Raw genomic sequence first — 19,705 nt, 5'->3', positions numbered from 1 at the left:
CAAGAAATTTTGTCCTACAGTGGAAAATTCAAACATTAAATCCCTTATTTGAATAAACACAGTGAAATCTTCTAATTGGGTAGGGTAAACACCTTTTCTTTCTGAAAATCCTCCCCTCTTGTATTTCCTCTACAGTGGATCTGTCTCACGATGGTCAACAAATTAGAAGGTGCAGAATCCAATGGTTGCTCACGCTTCCTTTTTCCAGCTCACTGCATTATTTCAGAGTTCATGATCCTCAACTGCAAACACTTCCCACTCACTGTTTTCTGACAACAACTCTGATTTTCCTTCTCTCTGTCTCCTTTGCTGGTGTCTCCTTTAGACCACATAACCTCTAAATGCTAGATGTCCAGGTCTCCATCCTGGCACTCTTCTCTCTACATGTTTGCTCTCTAGGTGAGCTAGAGGCATTCCCAGACATTCAAAAGCCTCTATAAACTGATGTCTCCCAAATGTATGTGTATCTCCAGCTTCTATTTATCTCGAGTTCAAAATATTCCTCCAAGCTCCAACTACCTATCTCTGACTTCTATTTGACACCTTCATTTAGATGCCTCATTAGAGCATTTGTCTCAAATCTAACATACCCCGAAAGGACTCGCCCAAACACACAGACACACACAGACCGTATTTCAATTGTCTTCCCTTCAGCAAAATGTCACCATCATCTACATAAGTGCTAAGACCAGGGAAACTCAGAGCCATTCTGGGTCTTTCATCTCCCACATGCAATCCCTAACAGGTCCAGGTGTTCTAACCTCACCTCCACTACCACCACCTAATCCTAGCTACCATCACCAGTTACCTGGAATAGAGCAATACCCTCCTTTCTGGTCTCTCTTCTTTTACTTCTGCCTTCCTCCCAGCTACTTTCCACACACCATGGAGGAGGAAAAGACATTGCAATCATTACTGAAATGTCACTTCCTTGCTTTAAAACCTTGAATGGCTTCCCACTGAAAGAAATGGGATGCATGCAACCCAAACTTGCTACCATGGCTCACATGGCCCTGCATCATGTGGCTCTCCTCTCCTCAGGGCCTGTATCTGTGCTTCCCTCCATCGGGAATGTTCTTCCTACTCTTCACAAAGCTCTTCTTCCTCCTCATTTTTCAGGTCTTTGCCTAATGTTTTAAGCCTTCTCTACGTAGCACCCCCCCACAAATATTCTCCATCACTGCACTGTTAATTGCTCTCCTATTAGCCACCACAACTTGTAGTTACTAATCCTGCTTACTTGGTTGCTGTCTGTACTGCCTACCAAATTCCAGTTCCACAAGCCAGGAGCCAGGTCTGCTGCAGTCACACGGAGCAGTGTGCAGTACACATCACTCCAATATTTCAAATAAATATGACCTGACTTACTCAGGTACAACACTGCTTTCTGACCTTTTGAGCTGTATCCTACCTAAAACTTTTCTCTCAGTAAGAACATCCCAAGCCGAGTTTTGTCTTCTGCAATTTGAAAATGTACTTCAAATCTTTTTCTATTGAACATATAGGATCCATCACACATTGATTTTCCATCTGTCAATTTAAACGAATATAAACACCTAATGTCCTGGTAGTTCACATAATGGTCATCATTTCAGTGCTGGCAGACCCTCCAGGACCTCTCCATTGATTATCACTATTTGATGAGGTGGGGGAGTTAGTGGGTCTGGGAAGGCAGTGCTATAGGGCCGACAGGCAGCCTGGTCTGGTTGTGGGGCCATGAGCAAAAATGTGGTCTCCGTCCTCAGACTGCCCTGGCCAGCAGGGGTCCATTGCGGATGCACAGATCTCAGGGCTCCTGGGTGGGCCACACCCTCGTCTGAGCATTACGGTGCTGCCCGTGTGGCAGTGCTCGCCAATTCAAGCAATAGAGAAGGGGGTCCTGAACCGTCCAGCCCAGGCTAGAAACCATCACAGCTTCTGGCAACTGGACGTACAGACCTAGGTGGTGGGGTGAGTCGGTGCTGACAGTGTGCCACCCCGCTGAGTGTCAGTACTGATGTCCTGGCGGACCTGATGTGAAATCTTTTCAATGACAAAACTTACAAATGATTTGGTAAGATTATTTCTGTAAACTTTTTTTGAAAGTACTAAAAACAAAGGTTCAAGCTGCCAAACTTTTTAAAAAATAAAACGAAATTTAGTGCCAACACAAGTCACTACAGACAAGTCAGACGTGAGCCGTGGCACATGCGCTGCTGGAGGCCAGGTGAGAGCTGGATGACACCCATACCAGCCCCGTTATGCTGTCCTGGCTCTTCACTCTATCTCATCAGGCCTTTAAAAGCAGACAGAATTCAGGCTGTGACTACTTTGTTAATTAAAGTGTGTGTGAACCGTATGCTGCCACAGGTAGCATAACCAGTGTTGACTGTGTCCTGCAAAGGAAAACAATGGTTTTGCAGGACTTGCCTGACTCGGCAGACATCACCTTGGCCTTCTGCAGGTTCTCCATCCCCATCTACATACTGTGGCACGGACTCCACAAAGCCATCCGTATCCCTCGCATGTATGTTCCTGGATTGCGGTCCTCAAGCAAGAGCTTTGAGCTTCTTCGCCTATAGCGCAGGTTCCCAGAGGATTAGAAGCATATTCTGACACCAGTTACTAGGTCTTTTGTTTCACTTCAGAGCATGGCTGCTACGAGGCTGAGTAAGAATGGGCTTATTATGAAACCCTGCTTCACTCCACTGATGATGGGGAATGTGTCAGATGTCTCAGGCGGGTGCCAGCATCTCTAACGTAACCGACTATCTGGAAGAGCTTTAGGATTTTAGGAACCGTCTCTAGGGAGACCAATTTCCTTAGCACCCCGAAACCCACACTCGCTTGTTGGCCAGCAGTAATGCTATAAAGTCAAAACATGGGAATCAAAGGTATTGATATTTTCTTTATGCATCTTCTCAATCTCGCCTGCAGTGCGATCGCACTGCAGTCCCGAGCTGCTGTGTGATTCCAGGAAGGTGAAAATTGCCCAAACTGCCCGGGTGCCAACCCAGCAAGACCGCCTGCGATGGGCAGCTCTAAAACGCCACTGCGGTTTCCCCGGCTCTTTCCATTACTTTCTGAAGAGTAAGAAAGTTCCATTAAACCATCAGACCTGATTGGGTGTCTGTGCAGGTGTTTTAATTTAACAAATACATACTGTTTATTCCTTCTTTAGGGATGCAAAGACAAAATCCTTGCTCTCAAGGAACTTAGCGTCTACTGGGGAAGAACCAACCAAATCAAACTGGGGGCAGGCGCTGCTGCTTTCAGTTCTATGCAAGTGGCTGGAGCGTTCCTCAGGCCCAAGTGCTTCCTCTCGGAAACTGACCCTATCGTAAACTTCAGGCTCTCCGTCTTCCTAAACACACAGTCCCCGCGTGCGACCTCAGTTCCATATTCTATCAGCTTCTCTACAGTTGTGTTTTTAAAACATCACATCTCCCTGTTTCACTCCTGTCCTCTACTTGCTGCTGCTGCTCAGCCTACAAAGCATGCTCTTCACTTTACATTTAATCCTCTTGAATTATTTTTTAGGCAACCTAGTAGCTCTCCCCGACTTTGCTCCCTTTTCCTCCAGCCCTCTTTATTTTCCCATCCTTCCTTTGTAGACCCCCCTCCAAGCACAGTTCTCAATCCTCCTCTTCCCCAGCAGAAAGTTCAACTATCACCCAAACTTTCAAATCTAATGTGGATGCCCAAAGCCAGCTGCAGCCTCAGCGCCCTGCCGGCTCCCCTCAGATTCAATGCGTGTCAGCCTAACACACGGAAGCATCAGGATGCAGCTCGCTTCCAAACGGTTCTGCAAAATACAGGGCTAAGGGAGTGAGAAGCCAACATGGGGACGTCCTCACAGCCGATGATCGGGGTGAAGGATGGCTGGGTCCTGTTTTACTCTTTCAACTCTTCTGTAGCTTTGAACGTTTCCAACTGAAAAAGCTGGGAAGGGGTGTGTGGGATCAGAATCAAAGACAGAAATCAGGGTCCCTGTGCCTTTTGGGGAGTTTAATTTGTCTGATCAAATCTAAAAGTAGGCCTGAGAGTTCACTGATTGATTGCTAATAAGCTTAAATATGTGGCAGCAATATGCTAAGCACTATACCTGTATATGCTCAACAAAGCACATGACTGAACCTGGGGAGGATGATCCAACCTGCCGCCCTCAAGCCAGTTCATCTTCCTACCTTATTCCTTCTGTTAACGATACCACCCGTCCTCCCAAAGACCCTCGGTCCCCTTCCAAGGGCTCCGTACCTAAGCCAGTGGCCACATTCTCCAAATTCTACTGCTTTCCTCGTGTCTCTCTCCTCTCCACACCGATGGCGTCACCTGTCCCCACGGCCCCCTTGGCCTCCCACCTGAACTACGGCAGCAATCTCCAAGTCTCCTGTTCCCACCAAGCTCCACTCAACCCGCTTTGTCTCAGCTCTAACTGGATTACGCTTAGAGCTCCAGAGACTCCCGTGTCTATACAGACACTCAAAGCCTCAGCCTGACATCAAGGAACAAGTCTGTCTCTTACTGTTTATCCTCCCACTCTTCCTTGCTCCCAGCCACGGGTTCTTCACTACTGCCCCCGAGTGCCCTCTGCCTTTCCTCGGCGGCACCTCTGCTTACACTTCCCTCCACTACACATGCCCCTTAGCCTTCCCCACCTTCTTCTCATCTCCATGAGGCTTAACCTTCCATCGACAGCTCTAACACACTATTCAAAGTCAGTGAGTGCATTTCTTCCCACCTCACTAGATGATCAACTCCCTGAAGGTGATTTTTCACGTAGAACAGGCACTCATGGTTTGTGACAGAAATTTAACATTAACATCCTTTATAAGAACCCTAAAAACCAGTGTCGCCTCGTAAGCCATGAGCATTTTCCCTCAAAATACTGATGACATTTTAACAGCAGTATCTTTTTTTTTAAACCTTTTAAAAATTCTGGTAAAATATATAACATAAAGTTTGCCACTTTAACCATAAAATTCAGTGCCATTCATGACATTCACAACGTTGTGCAACCATCACCACCATTTGTTTCCAAACAGAAACTCTGTACCTATTAAGAAATTATCTCCCCATTCTCTCCTTCCCAGCTCCTGGAAACCTCTAATCTTTCTGTCTCTAGGAACTTGATTATTTTAGAAATTTCATGTAAGTAGAATCATACGATATTTGTCCTTTTGTGCCTGGCTTATTTCAGTTAGTGTAACATTTTCAAGGTTCATCTATGCTGCAGCATGTACAGGAACTTCATTACTTTATATGGCTGAATATTCCCTTGTTTGTATAGTCTGCATTTTGTTTATCCATTCCAATCATCTCTTGGTAGATATTTGGGTTGTTTCTTCTTTTGGGCTGTTATGAATAAAGCCACTACAAACACTGACAAGTACCTGTTTGAGTCCCTGTTTTCAATCCTTTGGGGTATACGCCTGGGAATAGAATTGCTGGGTCATTTTGAGGAACAGGAGCAGTACAGCTTTACAATCCAGAAACATGGCCATTTGGTGAACACGAGAGTGCCTACTCATTTAGTAAGCAATTCATTTCTGGATAGATTTCCTTCCTTCCTTCCTACCCACAAGGGCCCCAGGCCATGATCTAATTTCCAGCCACTTGACCCTGGTTTGGGTGCTATTTTGATTGTGCTGACACTCTAGTCTCCTAGTTCTCACTATTTTTCAACACCGTCTCTGCACATAAAGGCAAGCACAGTGCAGTGATAGCTATCCAAATAAATATTAGAACAAAATAAACATGCAGACGATGAAGTCACCTCGATATCCTTAATGCATTTAGTAGCATCAAATGAATTAAAGTTACATAAAAGGACATTTTTCAGCAAGTGAGATGATCTAGGATTTTGTAAAGGATGACTTCTGTAGAACCCATTTTTTACAGTAAACAACCACTTAAAACATGCTAAATTTGGACGGGGCATACGCCTTTACTGCTGCAAGGAATCTCTTTTCATTCCAAGGTAAGCAGCCTGGGACTTCCAGGATGAAGCAAAAGTAGGTTTACAGTTGTGAGTACAGGAAACAAAGTTGGTTCTTGTATTATTCCTTATTTATTATTGTATTATTTTCCATACAAACAACTGTAAACCTGTGTTTGCCCCACCATGTGCTATTCCCACTAATTCCAGGAAGATTTGCAAAACCAGAAATGTACAACAATGTCAATTCACAGAAACTCTCCAGAAAGATACACACCACACGCTAACCAGGAGCCTCTCTGTTTAAGGGACAGCATCAGATGAAGTCGTGAAGGAATCTTTCACTTTTTACTCCACAGTATGTTTCAACTTTTTAAAAATGTGCATTTTTACATTATTGTGTAACGGCTTAAAATTCTATTTAAAATATAAGCAACAAAAGGCAATGTTAGTAAAAAGAAAAAAAAGTCATAATAAGAAAAACTTATTCTTCTCTATCATGCTTGAAATGGTTCATGATTTCTGAAAGGCATTTTATACTAAAATCTGAATTTTTAGGTTTCAAGTCACTCTATGAGTAGTTGACTCATAAAAAAAAGACATCCACTAAGTAAAATCTGAAGTTTAAAGGACCTGGGTTAAATACATCATTTATTATGTGCAGACATACTGTCTACAGACATTTATGTCTACAGATTAGTTAGATAGCTATAACTAGTCAATTTAGCAAAGCTTGAGCCCTAAGCTATAAATAACAGCTGCAAAACTGACCCTAATGGCCCAGAGTTCGCCAAAAAGACATAATTTTACCATCCACGCTATGGCATGCTTTAGGAAATCATTACAGTAGTTAATACTTTTTTCCCTACAGGAACAGAGCCAGAATGTAGGAGGAAAAGCCTAACCAAATGCAGGATACATGAGCTGGGAGACTTAGCTGTATACACACATGTAACCAAATAGTTCAGAGATACCAAAGAATTTGATTTATATGGCAATATAAACCAATTTTAAAATATTCACTTAAAATCTACTTAACATGATATACAACACTGAGAATTAACTTTATGTGCTCGAAATTATAACATATTTAGCAAGTGCATTCTGCACATTCGAAGCCACATATTTTTTGCCAAGGGCTAAAATTAGTGAACATAAGCGGTGCATTTTCAAGAGAAGCATTTCTCACACTGATTCAACTGTTTGAGGCTACTTTGTAGCAACTATATTTTAATAAAGAAATGCGTTTAAATTTAAAACTGCACACTGATTACTGATTGATAAAAAGGCAGTTCTATAAAGGTTTAATACGTAAAATACATTAATTGAAAGCCAATTATGTAACAAGTTCAAAATATAATTTACAATTGACTAATTTACAATTTCATCCAAACCAAGCTCTCATGCTAACACTTTAAAAATTATTAAAAAAATAAACATGCATGCATTCAATGTATCATTTAATTCATACATTTTAAATGGAAGCTAACATCAAAAATATCCCCACACTAAATTATCCATTCCATCTCCAACAATAATGTACATTAAAATACTAAATATTTCAGCCCCAGCCGGTTTGGCTAAGTGGACAGAGCAGTGATGTCGAACTTTTGAGCTTGGACTGTCAGCATTTTGAAAAACCCTCACTTAACTCTGGTGCCGTGTCACATATAGAAATTTTTTGATATTTGCAACCATAATAAAACAAAGATTTGTATTTTTGATATTTATTTTATATATTTAAATGCCATTTAACAAAGAAAAATCAACCAAAAAAATGATTTCGCGTGTCACCTCCGAACGCGTGTCATAGGTTCGCCATCACTGGGATAGAGCATCTGCCTGCGGACTAAAAGGTCCCAGGTTAGATTCCAGTCACGGGCACATGCCTCGGTTTGGGGCTGGATCCCCAGTGTGGGGCGTGCAGGAGGCAGCCGATCAATGATTCTCTCTCATCATTGACATTTCTATCTCCTTCTCTCCCTCTGCCTTCCTCTCTGAAATAAAAACATATTTAAAAAATAAAAAATATTGAATAATTCAATCCCATAACATACCAACAGAAAACATAAAACCAAATTCATTTAAATATGTTGAATATTGGGACTACTTGATAACATTAAGTCAACACTACTAAGTAGAGATTGTGTAAAAAATAAACAAAAAAAAGAAAAACAACAACAACTGAAAGTAGAGACTGTGATTCATATTACTTAATCAGCCCTCCTGGAAATTGTCTTCAGAAAATACAGCAGTCTTTACTTTTAAAAGTCAACATAATACACATTCTCTTGCAAAATAAAAATGCCTAATGTTTTCTTTGAAATTGAAGATTTTTGCAATGTGTAAATATGTTGAAATTTGTCTCCCCACCACCAACCATCCAGTTTGGCGACTCACCTGACCACAGGTAACGTTTAAAGGTTTCACCTTGAAAAAGGTAATTAGGAGCTTTCCAAGGAAAGTTCTACATGTTCAGCAGCACAAATCTCTCACATGTAAACTCAGTTAAAAAGGTGTGAAATTAAAGTGTATTTATCCTATTTCTAAAGGGTAACTAATCCCATGAAAGCCTTTACATTATTTACAATTTTTTAAATTTGATTGCATCTATTTGCAAGAAAGCCATAACACATTTTGATAAATGTTAGTTCTGAAACCATGCTTTAAAAACTTCATAATCTGATCAGCCACAGCTACAGCCTGAACTCACCAGAGACACGGGGAAGACACGCTACCAACCAAAAGCAACAACCAGAGCACAGACCTCGCATGGGGAATACCCATGGATTCAACACGACCAATCAGGGGAAGCTACAGGCTTCCTTCCATCTGAACGACTCCAATAAAACAAAAAAGGGAGATATCACAGCCCGAAGCTTTACCCATTTCTCCACTTTCTCAACATCCTGAAAGGACTCTTAATAGCCAGGAAAGAAATCCTCAACCATGACTGTGTGGTTCAGTTACAAACTATATTATAAGAGCATTTCAAACTCGAAATGATTTTCCTTACAAAACAGGACAAAATTTTACCAAAGAACGTCCCACAACTGACCAACATACGTAACCAAAAAGGCAACTGATGCCTCCATTTACTCCATTAGCCAGTTTAGAAAGTTCAGTGTTAATAAGCAAAGTATTTCATTTAGCTTTCAACCTATTTCCACATGCTTGATTCAAATTCTGTGTACGGCCACAGCATTTTCTCGTCGTAACTTCTTCTAACCCTGTAAGTTTAGCATTAGCACACTTCTAAAACGTCAACTCCCATTCCAATGCCAATCACGAGAACGGAGAATGAAGTTAAATGTTATACTTAATTGTAAACAACTGGAGTTATAGAACCGATCAATTAAGCTCCCTTAAATAAATGGCTCTATTACAATAACTCTCCTCACTTCACTGTTTAGTAAATTGATCAAGTTTCCCACCTTGACTCACAGTAAATAACAAAATGCGTCTTCTGAACAGTGACCAACAACCCTCTGGGAACTAGTACCAAACTGTTTTGAAATTGCACACACACATACTGTGTATAGTCTGAGGGGGCCAATGTGGGACTCCATGCTCTCGTAGTAAAGAGCATGAACAACATTAAGAGAGCAAAGCAATATTCTAAGCCAGCATCACCCTGAATGACATATGAAGCATCCAGGATTAGACAAAGCTACGCCTTCATATCCGCTTTACAGCGTTGTTTTGTGTAAAAGTGTCCGCTCCGAACAAATCTATTACTTCTCTTTCACGTAACACTGGGATCATCAGAGGCTCATCACCACATTATACTCAGATAACTATATTTCAGCTGATACTTGCTATTAGCACCGAAACAAGCATTAACCAAAGAATAAGAATAATAACAGAAAAGACGAAGACAAAAGTTGGAAGAATCTTTAAAAGACCAATTCGAAAGGAAGCTCACCTGCAGTTGGGCGGAGGGTCTAAAGTGATATCGGCCAGTTCCTTCTGAATCCTGCGTGAGGGAGAGAAACACAGGATGCGTCAGGCGTGGGCAGCCTCCCGCCCGCCGGCCTCGGTCCGGCAGGGGAACCGAACCTCCTGCCCTAAGTGGGTCCGCCGAGGGAGGAGGAAACTGCACCCCGAAAGCTGCAGGGCCTCATTTGGGGAAAAACCGCTCTTTGCCGGGCAGCGAGCCGGCAGCCCCGTCTCTCCCACGGCCCGCTCCCACGGCCCGCTCTGCCTCCACACGGAGGCCAAGGCCGCTCTGTGTCCTGGTGTCCTCCATCAGGGAACAAACCAACAGCTCCTCTGCGGACCAGTTTTCCGAACCGGACCACAAAGTGTCCCGGACGCTCATCCTTCCCCCGCACCTGCACCTCCAGTCCCCGGACGGACGGCCGACGGACGGCCATCGGGGGCCCCCGCCCCCCGGGGGCCCCCGCCCCCCCCCCCCCCCGCTCGGGGCCGCCGGGCCACCCCCCCTCCAGGCCGCCCGGTGTCCTCCGTGACGAAGCCAACATGGCCGCTCCCCGCGAGGCCCCTCGAGGCCCTCTGGGATCTGGGGTGCCGGGGTGACACCGGCCTCCAGGGGGACCCCTCGGTGGCCGCCCCCAGCCGCCCGGGCTCCCTGCCCCCACCCCGCGCGCGCCCGACGGCGGGGGCCGCGCGGGCCAAGTTGCGGGCCGGGGCGGGGAGGGCAGCCGGGACGCCCGGGACTCCCCAGCTCGCCTCCGCCGCGCCCCGGAACCTGCACCCCCGCCGCGGCGCGGGGCCCAGGCGCGAGCACCCCGCCCGGCCCTGCCCGGAGGCCGGGCTCCGGGAGCACCCGCGGCCGCACAGGTGCACCCGGCCGGTCGGCCGCCCGCTCGGCCCCCCTTCCCGACCTTCTTCCCGGACACCCTCGAACTCCCCTCGGGTCTGCCCCCTGCCTTCCCCGCCCACACGGCACGCAGCGCCCGGGGCTCCCCCCGTTTTCCATCTCGCCACCAACCCCCGACTTCACAAAGGCCCATCCCCCACGCCCAGGCCGACGCCGCCGGGCCGGGCACCCCGCGCCCCGGCCTTTGTCTTGTGCTCACCTGGGCGCTTAGAGCATCAATTAGGGCGACCAAGTTCGAGGCCTCTAAGCCTGTCCACCTTGGAAAAACGGTGCCTTCTACCTTTATAACTTTTTCTGCTCCTCTCATAGAAAGCCCTACAGGACTATGGTTTAACTTAAAAATCTCACGGGGCAACACAGTAAAAAACACACACAAAACTAACACATACAGACACTCTCTCTAAAGGCAATCTGAATCATAATGGCCGCTTTTCTCTTCCCAAAGCTTTTGAGGGCAGGCAGGCAGGCAGGCTGGAAGCATGGGGAACAGGTTTTAGAAGGCACTGTGTTTCCCAGGTGGAAGTGAAGAGAACTGAACGGTGGTGATGGGGAAAGTTCTTTAAACCTTCCTGCTGGAGAACACGTCCTGCCCCCTACGAATCCGGTCCACCTTGGAAAGGGGTTTGCTTGGTCTCTGCTGACATTTATTTACCTGGGCCCCGCTAAATTCTACTGTTACCCATAGGCATTTTGGTTGAGATACGTGGATCCCTGCTGTTTGGCTCATTCTTATATGCTGGACGAAAAGTTTGGCATCCTGGTTTCCCCGATTCTTTACCTGCCTGCATATTTGAATGACGGTACATTAAGACCTACACAGGTAGGAAAAACTATCCACTCCCCTAGCACAACTGGTAGGTATAATAATACATACTGACTTCATTTCTCCTGGTCTACCCAACCTCTACTACAAAATAGTCATGAAAAACTCGTTGCTTAATACCTAAAAAGTGTCACACCAGACAGCTTTATCCACTTCATCTCTACAACACACACTTGCGCATGTTCCACGGAGTAATTCTTGTCCAGACCACTCTCAATGGGGGCTTTCCTCTAGCAGCGGCCTAGAAACCACTTCCCAAAATGCAGGTAAGTAACCTTTGTCACCCCACTCGTTGATTGGCCCTGTGCTGGTTCTCTCTCTATCTCCTAGGATACCTGCTCCTTCCAATTCTAAGGGCAACACCTGCTTCCAAATCAATCTATTTCACAGAGTCGCTTAGACAGGGTCCCACTAAGATCAGTGTCCCTTTCTCTTTCCTGGACACACTGCCCCTCTCCGTTTTTTACCTTCACTATTAACCTTAGCTCTACTTTAACACTCTCAGCTAGTCTTTGAGCAAGATATCCAGAGAGCTAACACCAACATTAACGTTATAGGTAATATTGCTGTCTGTAGCTTCTCACCTTTTTTTTCCCCCTACACCTACCATCTCTTTCCCAGGCATTTCCAGTCTGCTTTATATCTGAAACCTGTGCCTTTACCCCCAAACATATACATGTTCAGCAGGGACAGTCAGCAAAAATATAAAAACACTAATGACCTAAAGCAAATATCCTGTCTTAGTCAAGTCAGGCTAAAAGCTGTGGATCCAGGAGCCCAGGCCCTGGGAGGGAGGTGGAGGAGAGGCAGATTAAGGAAGGCCCCATCCAAAGTGGGCAGGGTAGACGCCAGGTTCTGGGAGAACCAGCATAGGGCTTGTCAATGAGGGCTCGTTAGGACTCCTGGGAAGTGGATACGCAACCAAACCCACCCCCTGAAAATGAGAACCCTCTGGCCAAGGCATCTTGCCACTTAATATAGACCTCTGCAGGGTACACTACTTCAAACAAGCTGAAGCCACTCACTCCTTCATCTGCCCATGGTTTGGTTACCAAAGCACTTGACCAACATTTCAAATTTCAAGTCAGGGAAGATGAGGGAACACACTTTCAAGTTCCAGGTTCGCTACTCAGTGGAGAGAGCGAAAGCCTCGTGTTCCATTTTATTTTACATTCTTTCAAGAAAGATATCCCCATCTAACCCACCACTTGGATTCTTTACGATCTTCCTGGTTTGCCACTTTGAAGTTTAATGACTGTCCACCTGAGAGCAGTAAGGATTTATGAAATGTGTGGGGCTTCCCAGGAATCTGCTATAGATTCTTTTAAGGGTCGCGGGGATCAGAGGATATTACTGAAGGATGGTGGATGTAAAAAAGGAGCTTCTTCCAGAGTCATAAGAGGAAAAGAAGAAAGAAGAAAAAAGCCACCACTTGAATTCAACTTCGAAAAACACACACAAACTCAAGGTTTTACAGCACAAGAGAGCATGGAAACATTTAAGTCTCCCCGAAATTTGGTAAATTGAATCTCTCAAGCAGAACAAACGAGAATCCCCCAAACCACCTAGAATTACCATTTCACATCCTGTATTGATCGATTCACTCATCGGCCTCAACTCTCCAAATCAGAAAAACCTCTTTCAATCCACACGAACACTTCTGTCTCCACCTGTTACATGTTTCCAGCCCACTAACATGAGTTCTTTATTCCTTCTGCAATTTCTGGGAGAAAGCTCTCTCTATTCAAAAAAGATCTGATGTGCAACAGGTGAGGAGGATGTAAGACGGGAACGGAATTCATTTTGATAGAGTTGTCTGGGCAGGTATTAGTAATTATGTGCGATGACGGCCCAGGGGGAGGGGAAGAGGTCACCGATTAGTGATTAATAGGACCAGTCATTTGAAATCAGATGGGAGGGTCAGTAGTAGAAGTAATGAGGATTCTTACAAACTTCAGGAAGAAACGTGAGAGGCAAGTCACAACAGCTGCAGGTGGACAATGATTAGAAAAAAAATACAGAAGAAGCGAGAGAGAAAAAAATAGTGAGGGCTTCCCAGGCCCCCTTCCCCCCCCCTCCCCCCCCCCCCCCCATTTTTCAGAACACACAAATCGCGAGGAGCATTTACGTCTACCCTCCCTGGGAGGGAGACCACAGAGACGCAGCGAGAGGCCGTTCGGCCGTAGGAACCTGCGGAGGAAAGTCCGGTACCTCTTGGCGCTGGTGGAGAGGAGCTTGGAGTTCTTGCTCATGCTGACTCTGCTCTCCTTCTTCTTGGGGGTGTTGGCTTCTTTCTCGGTTGGCTGGTTGGAGGACGAAGAGGAGGAAGAGCTGGTGCTGGCCCTCGAATCGTCATCCGACATAGCGGACCCCCCACCCCACCCCGCAAACAGCCCCTGCAGCGGGAGGGAGACACAACAGAGAAACACGCCCCTGCAGCCGGTGTCGGCGCGGCCGCGGGTGCCCTCGGGGGGCTGGGTCGGGGGTGCGCCCGGCCGCCCCCCGCCCTCCACTCGCCTCTCCGCGTCTCCGGCCCGTGAAGGCTTCTGCAGCTTCCACGCGCCTCGTTTGTTTATTTCTGGCCCCCAGTGGGGGACACGGTGGGAAAAGGGCCTCTCCTCGCCCCCAACCCACCCCATCCCAGGGCTCCCCTCGGGGCTGGGAGGGGAGCAGCCCAGCGGGCGGAGGGCGGGGGGCGGAGGGAAGGTCCCGGCGGGCGCCGGCCTCGGGGCTGTTGGGGCGGCTTCCCGGGGGTCGCGGGGTGGGGGCCGGGGGAGCCCGCGGGGCCGGGAGCAGAGTTTGGCCGGGTCGGGAAGAGGAGGGGCGGAGAGGAGTCAGAGAGGAAGCCGGAGCGGGGGACGGAGGCGCGGAGCGGCGCCCCGTGGGGGAAGGGAGAGGCCCGCGGGGGGGGGGGGCAGGGGCGACCGGGCTCAAGGTCCCCGGGCCGCGCCCCGACGCCCCTCCCGCCGGCCGGGCCCTCGCCTCCCGCCCGGGCAGCGCGGCCGCGGCGGGGGTGCCGAGCACACGCCCGGTCGCCACCCCGGCTGGGGGTGGGGGTGGGGGACCAGCCTCCTCGGCGGAGGAATAACAATGAGCCCGTCCGCCCCCAAGGGGTTCATTCCCGTGGCCCCCCGCCCCGGGGGAAGACGGGGCTCCCCCAACTCCCCCTCCCCCGGCCCCGGCCCCCTGGGCGGCCGGTGGGGGGCTCCCGGGGCAGCGCTGACAGTTCCAGCCACGATGCCCCCCCCCGCCCCCGACGCGGGCGGCCCCCGCACCCCACGCGGCCCGGGGTCCCTGCCCATCCCCCGCGGGCTGGCCCCGGACCCCTGAGGCTCCCCGGCCCCGCTCCGCCGCCCCCCCGCCCCCCCTCCGTCAGCCCCGCGCCCGGCGGCCCGGGCGGCGCGGGTCGGGGGAGGTGGCGAGGGTGTCCCCGAGGCCCCGCGCCGGGCCGGGGGGCGGCGGGCGGCGGGGGATCCCCGTACCTCTCTTTGTGTCTGGCTGCTCCGTGCCGCCGCGGCGGCTGTGCTGCGGCTGCGGCTGGGCCTGGCCACTCGTGTCTCTCTCGCTGGGAGAGAAGCGGAAGTGCAGCAACAGCAACTATTAAACAGGCAATGGCTTCCCCCAGCCACACACGCTCCGCACACTCCTCCTCCTCCCGCTCCTCCCGCCCCGCGCCCGCGTCCCCTCCCCCACCGCCGATCCCACCCACCCGCGCTCCCCGCCCCTGCCCATCTCCGGGCTGGGGGGGGGGGGAGGGTGCCAAGGGACCCCGGGGGCCCCGGGAAACCCTGCCCCCTCCCCACTCTCACCCCCACCCAGCGCCTCCTCGGGGCGCCCGGGACGAGGGCGAAGGGTGTGCATTTGCTCTCAAGTGGTTTGGGGACCTGGATCTGGGGCTGGAGAGGGGAAGCCCCTCCGAGGGGCCGGGGGGGGGGGGGGGGGGGATGGGAACAGGAGGCCACCGGGGGCCACCAGAGGAAGTTCTTCCCGATCAAGGCTTTTGGAAAGGGGGGGGAGGGGGGTGGCAAATTGGCGAAAAAAAGATGGTAACCTGGTGGCAAGGACTTTAGCTAATGCAGCGGGAACTCCTCAAAAGTGATGGGTTTCAGGGGGAAAAGGAAATCCCAGGGCAGGTTTCCCTTTCGGCTTCTCCCTTTGGCAGTTCACCCGCGGGGCGGCCGGTGGGTGTGGGCTCGCCGGGGAGAAAAGCCCAGGCAACTGGTCTTCTGCTCCAGCACGTGCCGGTCCCCAATGTTAGACTCTTCCCGTCACTTTTTACAGACTGGTGGTGTTTTATAGGAGTGAGACGAAGGATTTCGTGACAGGTCGAAAAAACAACGTGTAACAGGCTCAGAAATGTGAGACATTCCCCGGGAATAAACCTTTTACTACTGAATTGGACTGCATTTCGAGTTTTTTGGTGTCGGTTTACTGTAGACACAAAGTTTGATGGTTGGAAGTTGAATTAAGTCTTTTGGTGACTCCTGTACCTTCTTCAGCTACAATATAAGGGCTATTCAAATCATCATTTAAAAAAAACAATCAGTAATTCTTCTGAATTGTTCCTAATTGAGTATTTTTACCAAGATTAATTTTTTTAAAGATGAAGTCATCAAAAGGAGATTAAGCCATCAAGGTACGATGTAGTTTCTTATTTGTTATTTCTGTTGGAGGGAACTGCTGAGACATGTGCCATGCTATCAATACAAGGTCTGTGCTTTAAGGAGACCGCCCTGTCATTTCCAGGGGCCACTAAATGATCTCCTTCAAGTGGCCATCCTTTTCCATGGCAACAGTGGTTCAGTTACCCGCAGGACAACACAAGACATAAAGCCTATGGCATACCCACTAACCAGGAAAACATTCTTACCACCTCTTTAAACCCCTTTTGGCCCTCAACAAGAAACTCCAGCGTTATCAAGATTCATAAAGTAATTGCGCAGGCTGCTTGCTCAATCCTTACCAGGAAACCGTATCCTAGGAATTGTCAGCATCAAGGACTCCAATAGCTGGGAAAAATCTATTGATTATCATTTTAGCCTCCAGCCTCCTGCCTGCAGACAGAGCTATCCCTCAGTGACTCAAATACATAGGAAATTTGAAAGATCCCCAGACATAAGTGTTTGCTTTCAGGAGTTTATGTATTCCTGGTAGAATATATAAAAACAATGACATTCCCTGCTGTATGCTATTTGAAAACAAAATCTCCTTAAAACCAGGTTGTATACGTTTTGTACTTCTGATGAGAAAGATATAAATTCAAGAGAAAAACAATAAGCAAGTGTAAGTATGAAATAAACTCAGCTGGGATGAAGAAAATAATCTAAAGACAGTTATCACAATTGAAACTTTCTTACAAAAATTTGGGTTTCTGATACATTAAAATGCCAGTCTCCACTATGATTACAACCAGTAAAAAAAAAGAAATCATATATATAGAGATGAGAGCTGGCAGAGAACACAGGAAAATAAAAAGTTCCGTTTGCTGATGTGACGAGGATGGTGGGTGACTTTTTCTTCAGTTGGTTTACAGAAACTGTATGCTTGGGTACTAACCACAATAATATTTTTGTAAAACAACTGAATATGGTACTTTGTGTTGCATTGTTGATGCTTGGGTTGGACTGGCCCCTGGGGAAATAAATCATGGACTCCAGGGCTCCTCCACAAGAGGGAAGTGCTCCCAGCCACCAGTCTGGAAGGACACGAGCCTCTGTGGCCTTTCTTATCCCTAGCCCTGGTTAGTTCTTTATGGTTGGCGAATGACCTACTGAGGGGCAATAAAAACCTCAAAATGTTTAGAAAAGAATCCACTGCTCTCAAAAGACTAATCTTTGTGTCAGATTATTTTAAATATACAGTTGTCTCACTGTCTCAGTCATAAAAATAAAAACTCACTCACCACCTTCTAGCTTTTCTACTTACTCACTAACTACAAGGCCAAAGGAGCTAACCTGACCTGTCTGAGCTTCAGTTTCCTCATCTATAAATACCTGCGCAGAGTTGCTAAAAGGATCAAACGTGTATCTCTAATGAAGGTGGTTTATGAATTGTTATGCAAAGTAAATGATTACCCCTGCCTGATCCTACATTTTAGGAAGTTTGTTAAGACACGGGGTCTTTATGACTTAGAATGGATGAGAAACCACCTTAGGAGAAAGACAACGTCAAGGAATCAGAGGATTTTCTTTACTAGAAGGTGCCTAAGCTATCTCTGAGTTCAAATTCCTCATGTTGCAGATAAAGAAATTAAGGCAAAGAAGCCAGTATGTCCTATCCAAGGTCATGCAGTAAATCCATGACCAAATTTGGGCTATGGCCCTTGCTGTCCGCAAATAATTTTGTTGGTTCTGGCAATATTGGGAGATGGGTGCAGCAGGGAGGAGAAGGCTCAATTATAGTTTAAAATATAAAATATATATTAAATATATATAAAGTATAACTCTGATAGAAACAATCAAGACAGTTGGGAAAGTGGAAAAATAGAAGCAAGTTAAGGGAATCACTGGTTTTATGACATTTATTGGAACCAATTAATGCCCCCTGTTGAAGTTTCCTACTCTCCATTCTGAGAATGATCCTTATTATTTATTTCATATGTGTGGATATAGTTTTAATACATAGTACATTCTCATGCTGTATTCTCCTAAAGAAAGCAAAGGGTATGCCACAAAAATACCCCTCTGCCCCTCCCCCAACTCTGTCGTAGTCTATGCTGCTGGAGCCAGTGCATTTATTTGATGCTTTGATAGGAACGCGCCATTTACACTTAAAAGATGCACCCAGTCAGAGAAGCCCAATTGGTGCAAAACTGTGATAACCATGGGCTTTGAGAAAGTGGGCTTAAGTTTTTACCAATACCTATTTCTGATTCTCAGAAGGATCCAGCTCCCTTCTTCAAGCCATCTGTAGAGTATCGAGCACTTTTAAGTAGAAGCACTTGAAGGTCAAGGTGCTGCCTGATCCCTGGGAGGTGAAATAATACAGTTTATTCAAAAGCAAGAGACCCAGTCTCACTTTTGAGCACTCCTATTTATGCCTTGCTGCTTACACTGAACTTCAATATTTCATAAAGGTCACCGTTCTCTCTGGCCAATTTCACACCCCAAAAATTGTCAAGCAGCCCTGCCCGGTGTGGCTCAATTGGTTGGAGCATCTTCCAGGACATGGAGCGGCGGCCGGCGGGTTTGATTCATGATCAGGGCACAAACTCGGGTTGGGGTGAGTACTGGAGGCAACTGATATCTCTCTCTCTCTCTCTCTCTCTCTCTCTCTCTCCCCCCCCCCCATGCCCTTCCTCGCTCTAAAATCAATTAAAAAAACGTATCCTTGGGCAAGGATTTTAAAAAATTGTCAAACAAATTAACATTTTTTTCTTTCTTTTTTCTCTCTCTTTTTAAAACACATTAATATTTTAAAATATGGATTTTAGACTTACCTTATGGCTAAACAGAAAGGATTTCCTTTTGTGTCAAAAGAAAAAAAATCTTATGTTTGGAATTTTAAAAGAATTTCTATAAAGCCTTTCTGAAAAGATGAACTCACTGCGGATTTTGGTCTACTTTGTCTTATTTTACGATGCTCCTTTGCCCGAAAAATCCGTTCCTTATAGAGAAAGATAAGGAAGGTTCCCAAAGAAGGGTCAATTCCACGAAGCCTAATGAGATCTGGGGCTTTTATCTTCAATTCGGGTCATTTTTCCATAGGCTTTCTTTAAAAACACTGATTCCCTTTGAAAAAACCTCTTCCCTCAGCATTGTCCTGAATGTTGCTATCACAGGAAGCTAGGGCAGCCACATTATTTTTTCTACCACATGGAGGCATTGAACAACCATGTGATTTTCAAAATTTACCAACCCTTGATAAAAATCTAATGCTTTCTCAGGCACGGATGAAAGGTTTATTTGATGTCGACAAATGGGTAGTATTTAATATGAAAGCATTCTTTTCCATTTATAATTTAGCATTTCAACTGTATGGCCTATTCTCTAAACAAACTTCCTTCTTCAACCTCCTACATATTGATAACATAAGGACAGACTATATTGGGATATACTGGATTGTAGTTTGAGCTATTTGGTTCATTCATCTCTGAAACCTTTTCTTGAATTTAACACATTGC

At 46.9% G+C, this 19,705-nt stretch overlaps 1 protein-coding gene across 2 annotated transcripts in view; it reads right to left on the bottom strand.

Moving 5' to 3' along the window:
• The window catches only part of UBE2E1 (ubiquitin conjugating enzyme E2 E1), a gene marked incomplete at its 5' end in the record, with an annotated part of 54,990 nt that extends 39,800 nt beyond the window's left edge, over window positions 1-15,190 (bottom strand). Inside the window, 3 exons of one of the 2 annotated variants that reach the window (XM_081105796.1) lie at window positions 9,843-9,893; window positions 13,795-13,979; window positions 15,066-15,190. In XM_081105796.1, the coding sequence (XP_080961922.1) occupies window positions 9,843-9,893; window positions 13,795-13,946 (203 nt within the window). Of the gene's footprint in view, window positions 1-9,842; window positions 9,894-13,794; window positions 13,980-15,065 lie in introns of those variants that run through there. The other variant, XM_081105795.1, reaches the window with a different exon arrangement.
• Window positions 15,191-19,705: the final 4,515 nt, after the last annotated feature.

This window comes from Myotis nattereri (genome assembly GCF_964212035.1).
Source record: "Myotis nattereri genome assembly, chromosome: 14".
Taxonomy (NCBI): domain Eukaryota; kingdom Metazoa; phylum Chordata; class Mammalia; order Chiroptera; family Vespertilionidae; genus Myotis; species Myotis nattereri.
The sequence above is the reverse complement of the archived record's forward strand: the minus strand, read 5'-3'. Positions and strand labels throughout refer to the sequence as shown.